This window comes from Coloeus monedula, assembly GCF_965178545.1.
Source record: "Coloeus monedula genome assembly, chromosome: 3".
In the NCBI taxonomy this organism is placed as follows: domain Eukaryota; kingdom Metazoa; phylum Chordata; class Aves; order Passeriformes; family Corvidae; genus Coloeus; species Coloeus monedula.
Window position 1 is genome coordinate 13,468,906 of NC_138783.1, and position 13,861 is coordinate 13,482,766.

Here is a 13,861-nt window from a genome sequence, read left to right on the forward strand (position 1 = left end):
CTATGGAAAAGGTTTCTTTGTGAGATAAAATTCACACATGCAACTGCTCCCAAACAAACATTTTAAATAAACTGCAATTTTAAAAATGTGTTCAAATTTTACCTCTGTTAAAGTTGGTGTAAAAATTCTCTATCAAAGTTTATTTTTCACTCCTTGTTATTTAACTGTAACTACATCTACACAGAAGAAATTTAACATAAAAAAGGCATAAGCAAGTGTGTTGCAAACACAACCAATTATTATTTTAGATAAGTGTGATTTCAGTACATTTCTCAGCAACCTATGTAAGTACTGCTGGTTGTTTGCTTCCCTGTTTTAAGTTAGGTATCTTTTAAGTGGGCCTTTCCTTGAGCAAAAAAATTTTAGTGCCCTACAAGATTTACTACTCCTTAACTACTGTTCTTGGTATACCAGACTGTTAATGTGGGTAATAAAAAAATTAAATCTTGAATGGCTGAAAAATTCTGTAAAGTTATGTATCTCCCAAGAAAAATCCTATTTTATGCATCTCTGTACTTCAGATAACATAGATTTGCTTAAAAATACAAGATTTTTTCCCTCCTTTTTAAGACAAATTTCTTAAGCCCCTGATATTTGTCAACTCAAATTTATTAGAAAACATTCATTATTTACTTTGAAAATCTGAACAAAGAAGCAGTGAAAAAGAAATTTTCTGTTCTACTTAAGGATCTTGTAAGTTTAAAATTTTTACATAAAGTCAATTTATATTTTTTCTTAGGTGTGGGATTGCAATCTGGTTTTGAAGTCAGTTGAAAGGTGACTGTGGCAGTTGTTAAAGCATTATCTATGGGTGTAAAAATAATTCACTATAAATCAGGAGTTCATTCTCATGTGTGCTTAATTCCTCACCTTACTAAGATTTATAACAGATATAGAAGGAGAATGAAAAAACATGATAGAAAGACAGGAAGAAAAGCAGGTGAGATTAGTAAATTGGGATCACTTCATTTAGAAAAGATAGAAGAGAATGTTTATTCTTAAAATACAGCCTGTAGAGAAACCAAACTGAGCACTATAATCTTTTAGAACTCATAAGATGTAAAACTAATGAAAGAAAATGTTGTGTAACCAACACGGTTAACCTTTGAAACCACTTGCTGTATCAATATGCTTGAAGATGTCAAGAGCTCAGAATATCTCATTAAAGTAGCAGATGTCTCTTCATGAATAAGAGCTTCTGAAGTTGTAGGTCTGAAATTGAATTAAAAGATAAGTGTGGGTATAAATTATGGGGTTTAGATCACATGCTTTCATAAAAGTCTTGTGCTAAAGCCCATGTTCTTGTGAATTTTCTATCATTATTTATTGGTTGATCTCTTCTTGAACTCACAGCTAAGCATTTTCATCATGCCCATTTTGAGAATTGGAGATGTGGGCAATTGTTCAGTTCTTTTATCACTTGGACAAATGAATAAACTCAAAATTATGTGTTCCCTTTCCCCCAGTCATATTAATGTATATAAATAAAGATGTATTTCTAGTTCCTCCATAAAGGTTTTACTTACTGTTGGCAGTCCTTGCTTACCTGTATCACATTTGAGTCAATAATTACCCAGTTCCAATGAAAATGGGAACAGTGATGTCAGGCAGTCAGGTAGTTCCAAATCCCAGATATTCTAATCTGGGCAGCACTTAAAATGTACAGCATATTTCATAGAATCACAGATTCACAGAACGGCCTGGGTTGGAAGGGACCTTAAAGATCATCTCATCCCAACTCCCCTGCCATGGGTAGGGACACTTGCACTAGACCAGGTTACTCAGAGCCCCATCCCACTTGACCTTGAACATTTCAGGAGTAGGACATCCACTACCTGTTTCAATGCCTCACCACCCTCACAGTCAAGAATTTCTTCCTGATATCTGATCTAAACCTGCTTTCTTTCAGTTTGGAGCCATTCCCCCTGGCTCTGTCACTGCAGGCCCTTGTAAATGATCTCTCTCCATCTTTCCTGGGGGCTCCCTTCAGTTGTTGGAAGGTCACAATTAGGTCACCCCAAAGCCTGCTCTTTTCCAGGATGAACAATCCCAGTTCTCCCACCCTTTCCTCATGGCAGAGCTGCTCCAGCCCTCTGATCACCTTGGTGGCCTCCTCTGGGCTGGCTCCAGCAGGTCCCTGTCCTTCCTGTGCTGGGACCCCAGAGGTGGATGCAGCACTGCAGGTGGGGTCTCAGCAGAGCGGGGCAGAGGGGCAGAATCCCCTCCCTGCCCTGCTGCCCACGGGGCTTTGGATGCAGCCCAGCACATGGTGGGTTCTGGGTTGCAAACACTGTCCAGCTTCTAATCCACCAGCAACACAATACAGAACTGTAACCCAAAGGTATCCACAAACTTTTTCCCGTTATGTCTAATTTTACGTACTATAGGTCACCTTCCTTTGGTCTGCAGTTTTGTATGTTTTTAGTCTTTGCTCTTAATGAAAGCATGGATGGCTCAATAAGGGTGATTTAAATTTTGTTCTGCATGTCTCTGAAATTCATCATGATTCAAAGCACTGCAGAGAACAAGTTTCACAGTCACAGAACAGCAGCTGAGAAAGGTTTGTGTTTTGCACACACAACTACTTTAAAAACAACTGCTCTTCAAATTCTCGCCATGTAGCAACCATTCTTTGCTATTCCACATGCTGAAACAACTTCTGCACATCTTGACTCAGACAAACAAATCTTGTTGTCTCTTCTTCAGTGCTGCAGTAATAAAATATTCTTCAAGGTCCCTTCAATTAAATTAACTGATATTGCACTAAACCAGATATTATTACTTGCATGATCTGGTAATATGGTTCATGGAGGAATAGCTTTCATTGAAGAGATGGTAACAAATGGCTGGTGGGACTTCAGTAACCAAAACCAGGTGTTGACATTTGTCAGGCATGAAGGTGAAAGTTCTAATGAGTTAAGGAAGTGTGGTAATTTATGAAACATTGTTTGGTATCATCCATAATATTCCCAAGTTGAAAAAAAAAAATTAAAAAGAGGGCATCTTGCTCTGGAAATTGCGTGACATAAACCACTGCTAACTGATAGGAAAGAAGGGAACTACCATGAAAAAGTCTGTTCATAAGTACCCATAAAAGAGAAAAAGTACACAACTGCCATGTTGCTGAATACATAGGCAATTATATTAGAGCCAATTGGAGCATCTTAGCACTGGCAGTCTCATTCTCAGGTAAAACAACAAACGTCCATAATCCTGCCCAAATATCTGTACCTGAGAGTGATGGGATAATAACTGTTGGTGATCCATGGCTTTTGAATGACTGATCTGAGAAGAGGAATAAAGTCACACATATAGAAATGTAGGAACATGGAAAATCCAGAAACTTGCCTCTAGAATCTGCAGAAGTTAACTTGTCTCATCTCTCAAATGCTACTTTTGCTGCACCAGACACAGAAGTGTACGATGCTTCTTTCAGACTTATAAATTCAGCTTATTGATTTCTTTTGTCAGCACAATGTTTTTATATTGTAACCAAATTAGCACACTGTACTTCAAAAAACCTTGCTATCTTCAAAAATTAAGCAGTCATCTTTACCTGGACAAAATTATTTTACATTTGTCCTTGTCATTATTCAGTTCCAGAAATGGTAGAGAATTATCCTCCCTACACAAAATCTGTGAATCTCTTCTTAGTATCTGAATAATTTCAGGATTAAGTTTCTGTAGCAGAAAGGAGAGTTCTTTATTTAAAAGTGACTTGAAACAGAGTGGAAACAATGGTTTTGTCTCTTTCTCATAAAATGTTTATCCAAAATGATAGTAATTTTAGATCTTTATGAAAGTTGTATCTTTATGAAAATCCCTATAAGATTATAAGAACTTGAAACATAAATGTGGTGTAAACATTTATGAAACTCTTTTGTTTATTGTGCACCATTTCCTCACCACAATAATGCTGCTGTTTACTGTTGTATAATTTATCTTAGTGCCACTTCAATTGCGTTTGCAGTTTTCATAGGAAAGCATCCTATTTGGGATAATTACTCACTTTGGAGATGATCAGCAATTTGGTTCATGAGCACCTCTGAAAATTACCCTGTCTGCAGAAGGCATTTTCCTGCAAGGGCAACATACTGTGCTGCTAAGAAGGGGTATTTTGTCTTCTCTCTTTTCCTTTTTTCTCTCCTTTCCTGTCCCCCAAAACATTTGACAATTGCTCTAAGATGTGTAAGATGTGCCAATTTCCTTACAACTCCTCACTAGTTATTTTCAGATATATGAACTCTGTGCTTTTTTTTTTTTTTGTAACTGTGCCATTGCCATACGTTCCCCTAAAATTCTCAGCTAATTTTAAGGTGCTCCCTTAACATTTCAGTTTTGAAGACATGTAAGCAAATCCAGCTGGATCTCCTGTAAACTTGGGTGTCCATTGGGGAACATGTATTTCAGTATAAATATCCATTATCAAATCATCACCAAGATTTCAGTTTCTATATTTAATTACACTTGCACTGAACATGCATTCATCAATCAACTTAAAAATAAAATAATCCTTGTAAAAACACCATGGAGATGTTTCTTGACAAGTTCAGTCACAGCAAGTTTACAGATCCTCAGTACTTGTAAACTGACTCAAGTGCAGTGACGAGAGCTTGAAATGTTTCTGTTGCCAGAGCCTAATTCTGCCGCTTTTATTCATATGAGAGGATAGACTCCTGGATAAACAATCTCACTGAGCAAAACAAGTAAGAAACGTGGGGGGAAATTAATTCTTGCTGTCTTTTTGCTAACTTCACAGCTAGTAAATCTTTGTGGGAGAAAAGCTGCACATGATAGCACAGTTGTGAAAGCTGGAGGCTACTGTGTGGAAGACAGGGAACTTACAGATATATCCACTTTGATTCTGAGCGTGATATCCCAAAAGAGCTAAGGTACCAATCAAACACGTATGTAACATTTGGTAATACTTTCTCTTCTTTTCCCTTGAGATTTTTCTGGCAAGACTTTCCAGCCACTGGAGTTGCATTTTAATTGCTTTGAGAACCTATCAAACCTTCCTCACCTTTGAAATAACTGCCCCAGCAGAATGACCATTATACTTCTTGATGTTGCTCCTCTTAGCAGTTCACATGGGATAATACTCACTGTAGCTTGTTTCTGCTCTTGATTTTAAAACTCACATAGCATGAAAATATGTTTGTTTTCTGCCAGCATATTTGTTATACATGTAATATTATTCATAAATCATGTTTTCCAACTCCCTAATCTAAGCACAGCTATTCAACTCCATGTCAGCCTTCCCCCCAGTGAACAGCACACTCTAAGGAATAACACTATAAGCCAAAGCATGGCAAATACTACAGGTCCGTTGTACCAATTGGTGTTTTACAGCACTTTGAAATTCTCATCTTTTGGTTCATTTAATGTATGGCCATGAGCACCAAGAGTCGTATAGTTTTGGATGGCAGAAAATTTGAGCCCTATTTCTGCATCTTTCTAATCCCCATTTGCATGACCTCAGCATGATTTGCTGTTGTGGTTCACTATGAGACACTTTTTTACAGATCTTTCTTTTCTAACTAATGAGTTGTTCCAGTAGCCACAGAAACAATGAAACCCGCACACTTATGTACTTTGTCCCCTCCTCCACTCCTCTCTCTGTCCCTCCACTGTGGAGGAGGGACCAAAATACACCCAAAATACCTTCTATGTGACAGAGTACTTTGAGCTACATGCTTACTGATGGGAAAACCAGCTGCTGCCTCTTCCTTCAATGAGGGCTCTATTTCACAGTGGTGCTACAAGAATGTGATTATCTTTGAGATTTAAACTCATCTTTTGTTGTTTTACTCCATTGCTTCAGAGCAGTGAAAAGCATGTTCCTCTTTTCCTTGAAAAGCTGGACTGAAAACAGATTTCTCCAAATGCTGTACCAATGTGTTGCGGACAGTCTACATGGTGTGCTCTGCTGACTGCTGCAGATAAGTAACTAGACAGAGTTCTCAGGACAAGGAATCCTGTTTGGAAGCAGAGCATTCTCACCTGATTTCAAAGCAGCAAGAAAAAGACACTCAGCTCTGACACTGGTGAAATTCTCCTCATATTTATAACTTAAAATAAGCAAACTTGGGATAGCAACATTCTTGTGGGGCAAGAAACCTCCTACTTGCTTCTGTACTGTGTTGTGGTAGGGCATCTGTACATGGATTTCATTCCTTGAACCTGTGCAAACCTCACTCTCAACTAAAGTAGACTACAATAAATGTTAAGATATGTGTACAAGTTATTTGGTTTTATTTATTAACACTACTTTAATTCTGTGTAATTATTCCACTTTTACTGGGTGGAAATGCTCCCAAACATTAAAGATAAATTGGATAAAACTGGCGTCCTACCCACTTAATAGTGAGGGTTTCTTGCTTTTTGCTGAGCAAGGTTTATTTTTATTTTTAAGGGTTTTATCTAATATTTGTTTTCCTCACCTTTCTCTATAAATTTATTAATGATGTCTGTTTCTGTTGTTGGATACTAGGGCTAATGGAACCTTCTTACCTGGGAAAATTCCACCAAAACTTTCCTCTACTGTGCTTTCCTGAACCTACACTAAAGGCCCCTGCCAAAAGTTCCTGCAATTAAGCATCTCTCATGACATTCAAGAGCAGAGCACGTCCTAAATATAAATCCTGTTCTCACCTGTAAAGCTTTGCTGAAGCTGCCATATTTTGGATTTCCAAAACTGTATGAGGAATATCAGCTAAATTCCCACTTAATTATACATTAATCTGTTCCTTTTATACTATATTACAAAATCTTTAGTTTAAGAGCAGGACCATGAGGTGTGGAGCTGAACAATATGGTTCTGATTTACATGGTGTAGATTAACCAACCAATGGCACAAAGCACTCACATTTGTTCACATTCTCAAGTGTCCTAAACCCACCCTCTGGGGAAAGAGTTTGGATTTTATCCCCTATCTTTTTCTTCCCAGAAAGATATTTCTTCTTCCTATATTTCTGAATTTTGTAGACTACTGTGCAGCAGGAACCAAGCTGAAGATACTGATCATGTCGTTCATACTAGTTTGCTGCAAAGGGACTTCTTGTCTCCCTCCTCCTCCCCAAAACCTCTTGAAAAGGGCAAAGGAAGGGATGGGAAAAAATATTAGCGATGTGTTAATTTGGATTAATCCTTTATTATCTACTATCACTGCTTCACACTAATATAAATCTAGTTCTATCTCCTTCCATATATCATACAGGTGGTAAGACAACAAATTTATGGAAGATGCTTTGGAGCCTATAGCTTAATTAACCCCCTCAAAAAGAATTACCTCTTCAAAGTCAAACTGGAGAAAACCCCACCTCTTTATGCACGTTGCGGGTTTTTTCCTTACAAAGCAAGATCCTCAGCGAGACAGCACCAAAGCATCCAAACGATAAGCAATTTATTTTTTATCGGTTTTATTTCACGCAGCCGTGAATAGCAGAGGTATGTTTCCCCTCTGTACTAGTAACAGAAGTCAAACCAAGTGAATTCCTAGACAGCTGAATGAACAGGCATAAGCCCGACGGGATTAGTTACAGACGCACCCGTACGCCAGGCTCGCGGCGGTCCCGCTTCCCGCGGGCGCAGCGGCGCGTTCCGGCCCGCGGGCAGAGCGGGGGAGCCGCCGAGCCCCGCGCAGCCTCCGCACAGCCCCCGCCGGCCGCTCCCGGGGGGAAAGAGGGGGCCAGGGCCACTCCAGCCCCGGGGCGCGTCCCCCGCCCGCGGGCAGCCGAAGCGCCGCTTCCGGGCTCTCCCGGGTTCCTGGGGGCTTCCCAGCGGGATTCTCCGCCAAGCCGCCGCCTCTCCGTTTTAGGCTGTGTCCCCTCAGTCAGCGGCGGGGGGAGCGGGCTCCGGAGGGGCCGCGGCGGTGAGGCGTGGGACGCTGCCTCACCCTGCCGGGGGGCTGCCGACAGGCGGGCATGCAGGGAGGGGCGCACGGAGGGGATAAAGGAAGGGATCCAGGAGGGGATGTACGGAGGGACGCTACGATCCTGCTGCCACCTCGCCGAGCGGCGGAGGAATCTGCGGGCTCTGCTGCTCGCGGCGTGGCGGGGCTGCGTGTGCGGCGGAGGGATCGGCCGGCCCGCCGTGCGCCCGCCCCCTGCGCGGCGGCGCGGCCCCGCCGATATAGCGCGGCGCGGGGAGGCGCGGCCGTCACTTGGCGAGCGGCGCTCCGCGGGTGCGGGGCTGCGCGGGCAGGAGCGGCGGCGGCAGAAGCGGCAGGGTTTGCCTGGGGTGGCCGAGCATCCTCCAACTTGGAACTGTCCACCGGTGCGAGCTCCTGAACATGAGCCTCCTGCTTCTCTACCTGCTCGGATTGCTCCTCAGTAGCGGGCAAGGTAGGAGCGGGGCCGCCTTTTTCCTTTTTTTTTTTTTTTTTTCCCCTTTAATTGTTATTCTTACCTATGCTGTCCGCTCGCTCAGATTAACGGAAAAGAAACGGAGAAAAAAAATAAAGCAGTGCATTATCCTGGAACCAAATTAAGAAGGACCTAAAACTTGCTTCATCGCCCACCTTTTTTTTTTTTTTTTTTCTTTTTTTCCTCCCCCCCTCCAGTCTTCAAGAGGTGTCATTTATGAGGAGAAAAAAAAAAAGCTGGACGGTGCTAGGTGCAGTTAGGTGCTTTGCCTAGGGTTTTGCCTTTTTTTTTTTTTTTTTGCGCCCGATAAATATGTGAGAGAGATGAAGCGATTACAAAATGTATCTGCCGGGCACTGGTCTTTAAAATCCGCTTCTGCCCGCGGGGAAGGCAGTGTGGGCTTCGTTTTTAGGAGCAGGGAGAAGTGCTAGCGGTAGAGCCCGTGAGAAACCTGACCTGAAGTCTCCCTGTCGGGGTTTCTTCTCTCCGGAATCCCTTCCCCGCGCGCTGCTGGGACACCGAGCCCCCGGCTCAGGGGTGGCGGGGAGGGGAGGGCGCTGTCCGGGCCGCGGGGCTGTGTGCGGAGCCCTTGTGGCACGGAATAGCACCGCGGGGACAGGTGTGTGCGGGGACGGGGCGCGCTGGACTGGCGCCCTCGGGCACGCTTCCTCTTTTGCATATATATGTATATATATATTTATAAATATACATACGTACAATGCTTCGAGTAACGCGGACTCGGGGGTTGTGGTGTGGCCGCGGGGTTTGGTTTGTTTCCTGGGACTGAATTATCTATATAGCTATTTATTTGTTTATTTTTGGATGTCCCCTCCGTGATTACTTAAGGATTTGTGCTCCTGGAAGAGACGGGGCGAAAGGGCCGCTAGGAGGGGCACAGCCGCTGGGTGAGGGATAACCACGGCGGTGTTTGGAAAGTGTTCGGGCAAGTTCCCGGCGTCCGGCCGGGGCGCTGAGCCGCGCGGGGCTGTCCCTGCCCCCGCTCCCGCTGCCCCCTGCCCTGTGCGGGGCTGCGTTCCCTGCACCTGAAGGGGTGGGCGGCGGCCCCACTTCCTAAGGAGGCTTTAGGCGAGAAATAAACCCCACCCAGCCCGAACGCCCCAGCGGGGTGTCAGCGGGAGCGGCGGGGGCCGGCCCCGGGCCGCGCTGCCAACGCCGGGCACCAGGGGGCGGCCGAGCTCCACGGCGGTGCCGGGCAGTGCCCGGGACGGGGCGGCTTCGCCCGCGCCGCGCTCCCGGGCTGGCAAGGGCTGGATGTTTCACCCAGGGTGTCCTGTGCGGGGCTGGCAAGGTCTGCATGTCTCGCCCACGGTGTCCTGTAAGGGGGCAGCGAGATTTGTTGCGCTTAAGGAAGGGACGGGGGGTGCGGGCAGGATGCCTTGAGGTACCAAGACTGCAGCTGCGAAGGTCTCCTTCCATGCATCTGTGGCTAAACCTCCCACCATCCAGGCGTTTCCGCTCGGCGACAATTAGCAAAGAGCCGCCAGGTGCTGTCAGTTTCCATAGAAAAGCTTCCCTGCTTTTGCCACCCTGGGGTGAGCTGGGGGGGTCTCCCGAGAAGCAGCGATTCGGGAACAGTCTGGAGGTTTTTCAGTACAGCCAGCACTGGGATGGCACAGGAGGAGGAGAACAGGAAAGCTTCCTTCAGGTTTTGCGTTGATCTACCTGGGTGTAGTAATGTGCGTAGAGATGTGGAATGTGCCTCCTCAATCGGAGGAAGGGTAGAAAGCGATTTTGTGAAGTGTGATTTCTGCAGTGTAGGAGGATTGCATAGTTTAGGTATCTTACTATCACAAATGTCAGGAGATAAATAATGGAGTGAAATTACAGATGCTATTAAGCTGAGTTTTAAAAATTATAGGATACATATGGGGGGGGGGTGGAAAGAGGATGAGGAAAGCTGAATAAACCTAACATTGATTGTAAAATATTTCCCTCAATTCAAAGAAACAGCTTAGTTATATTCTTTTTAATAAAGGAAGGGAATTGCATTGGCAGGGGAAGTGTATGATTTTTTAACTGAGTGTAGAAATAGCAGAAATGTGCTGCCTTAATCCACAGCGGGGCATAGTAAATGGAAATGGTAGATGATCTGCATATGGAAAATACACCCATTTAGGTTGCTAGGGAAGAGGCATTTTCTACAGTGGTGTTTGGGAGGGAGTTCATTATTTTTAATTTTAATGAGCATTATTGAGGTGAGGGGTTTATTATACATTTTTTATTTTTTAACACCACCTTGAAGTAATCTTGAGAATTTCTTGAAGTGAATCAAATCATTTGAGAGGCTATTCCAAAAACTCTTGGTTGTTGTTTTGTTTTGATTTTTTGTGGGAATGCAGTGGTGGGGAGCACTTACATCATCAACTGAAGATTGTGGTGCTTGTGAGGGTTACTTTTTTTGTTTGTTTTTAAGAAAAGCATTACTAAGTGAATATTAAATGATTATGAATTTTTTGATAGTTTGGATTGCTGTGAAAAGTCAGTAACTAGATTTGGATCATTTACTTTGGAAATATTGGAAGTCTTAGGTTCAGGATTTATATTTTGAAGGATGTAGCTGCAGTAGATTTTATGAAGAATGGCTGAAGCTTTTCCTTTGAGAAGTGCTGGTGTTTAAGGCTAGAGAGAGGGAACTGTGCTGTATTTGTTCTGTTCCAGAAAATCAGAGCAGTTTGAGAACAAGGAGCAGACAACCACCCCCTCCCCCAGCCCCTTAAGTTAAGAGCTTATGAATGTCATAATTATCTACCAGGGCCAAATATTCTCTCTCCTAATTTCATCACAAGGGACGAGTTTAACTGGCAGTGTTATTAGGCTAAAACAAAAGGATTTTTTTCTTAACCTTTCAAAGCTGTCCAGACAATTTATCCAGCGTGAATTAGCTTTGCTTTAATAAAAATTGAAACAAAATGAAACAAAACGCACACACAGACTCCCCATCATACCACAACCGAAAAAAGAGCATACTGCACTCTGTAAATCTTCCTTTTAAGATATGTAGTGATAAAGAAAGTTCCCTTGGTTCTTAACAATGTCTAGAGACACTGACTTGAAGTGGATAAAATTAATGTCTTCCCAAATTATAAAATCCTATTTCTTTTACCCCTCTGCATAATACACACTTGTTTAGCTTAGCAAACCTTTTGAAGTTGCAGTAGAAAATGTTTTGCTTGTAGAATTTGTTTCTATTTTGTGCTCATCCAGGAGATTCATATGAGTGAGTACATTGTGCTTCAAGTTTCTTCTTTTCACGGCTTTGATATGGAGTGTCTTCTTGTTTTTCCTGCAGAGTTTCTCTTTACAAGTGCTTATAAGGGGCTGCTTGTTAGTAAGGAACATCCCCCCAGGGAGATGCCAGCATGTGTGTCTTACTCACTACCAGTCTGGAATCCTTCTTTCTGCTTTTTGTGTAGTGAACCCATGAAATTTGGAATTTTTGAAATCAGTGATTTTGCTTACTGGATTAAGTGGAACTATCGTTTTTCTCAGATTTTACACTGAAATCTGAAGCAGATCCTGAGACTTCAACCAGATGCTGTTTCCTATTACCAGTTGATTTGTGCAACTGCATTAAGATTAAAATACAGCTATTATCTTTCCTTCTCCTTTTCACCCTTCAAAAACAAACAAAAATATGACAAAATCATGTTTCATTTTTCTATTTTAGGCTACATTCTCCTCTTCAGGTAAATATGAGAATCAAAATATCTGCCTGAAAATAAACCTGAACTGATGAGGAGTTCTGAAACATTGACTTAAAAATAGATGGATGAGAAGTATGTAGAGAGCTTTGTTTCATGCACTCCCATACAAAATGGAGTTAAGAGATACTTTTATCATTTGCAGTAGCTCTAAATCATGAAACATATGAATGATAAAGTCATAGACATAGAGCTTTAAAGTCTTATATAAGAGGTTGAATAGCATCATTTGGACTTTTCCTCTTACAGCACAACACATACTTATTTAGATAAGTCATTGTTTTTATCTATGGAAATGCTGCTGGATTGTTAAGATGAATTTATGTATGATTTGCTTTTCATGGCCACCTTATTCAACAAATATTTTGACAACAAATGCAGTATTTGTTTGCCCTTTCACTGACCTTTTCTTTGAGGCACCTTTCCCAAGTGGTTCATGTTTACTTACTGATTTTCTTTCAATTTGCTCCAGTAATCCCCCAGTTACATTCAGCACATGCCATTTGATTCCAGTACAATTGAGTCAAGTTAATGACATTTTGGGAAACGCATGTTTTAACTACACTGTAATTCGTGTCTGTGAGTTGCAAATCTATTCTTCTAAGAGTAGGATATGAACTTTTCCAGGTAAAGAATCTGGATAATGGCTGGCATTCATATTTTAAATAGTTTATATAAACTAATTTATGCCAGATGTTTTGTTTGTTTGGGATTTTTTTTGTGGGGTGTTTTGTTTTTTGGGGGTTTTTATTGATATGGGTTTTTTTTAGCATACACATTTGCCTTATGAAATAAGGGCCGTGTAGTTGATGAAGTGTATCCTGAAGTTCTACAGGTCATTTGAATATAATTTTCAATGGCTGTTGAAATTGAGAAATAGAAGAGGCTGGAGGAGAAACTTACTGGTATCCTGACATATTCAAATCTGGAGGCTTGTTGGAGTTGGATAGACTAGATCCAGGCCTATTAGTAACTTGCATCTTACCACCAGTTTTTATTTTCACCTAAGCAATTAATCATGACCTAATTCTGACCTAGTGTCGTGGTTTCCACCTTGGTGTATTTAACTGCTTCTTAGTTTAGGCATTTGACTAGAATATTCAATTTTTCGTAACTAGTTGAAAACAGAGAATAATTTTAAATATTAAATAGGGCATTCAGAGCACTACTTGCTGTTAATTCAAGAATTTGATGATGTCCAGCTTCAGTGATGTAATTTTGCATTCTTTAACAAAATATTTTTATTGCTTTTGTAGCTCAGTTTCTCTTAAAACTCTGTTTGAATGGATTTGTCTATTTTTAAAGGATATCAGAAAACCAAGGAATTAACTTAAGAAAGCAAGATACTCTTCAGATGCTTTGTGTTATGCCATAGCATCTTTAATGGGGTGTCTTCAAAAATCAGGGTTCCAAGGTTCTTATTTTCATTACATGCCTGAATTTTTGCATTATTTGTTATCTTTTGACTGATGATACCATTAATTGGAGAAGACATTTTCCAATTTGTTCTGCTGTAGATGAGCAGAATTTTAATTTATTTACTAGAAAGAAGAGAAACAGGGAGAGTCATTTATCTGGTTAAAGCTATTTGTGGTGACATCTTACGATATTAAAATCTTCGTGTACTGGAAAAAAAATCCATGTAAGTGTTAATAAAAGTTATGTGGAAAGGACACAAAGAATAAAGGCACCCACAATGTTAGACATCCCTGTGTTCAGAAGACTGCCAAGCCTTTGAGTGTCCTGTGTTTGAGTAGCTCCATGGAAGCACTG

At 41.7% G+C, this 13,861-nt stretch overlaps 1 protein-coding gene across 3 annotated transcripts in view; it reads left to right on the forward strand.

The window, feature by feature from the left end:
- Positions 1-8,293: 8,293 nt before the first annotated feature.
- The window catches only part of NCAM2 (neural cell adhesion molecule 2), a gene marked incomplete at both ends in the record, with an annotated part of 277,979 nt that continues 272,411 nt past the window's right edge, over positions 8,294-13,861 (forward strand). For all 3 annotated transcript variants that reach the window (XM_082278750.1, XM_082278751.1, XM_082278752.1), the window contains one exon: positions 8,294-8,345. In XM_082278750.1, the coding sequence (XP_082134876.1) occupies positions 8,294-8,345 (52 nt within the window). The remainder of the gene's footprint in view (positions 8,346-13,861) is intronic.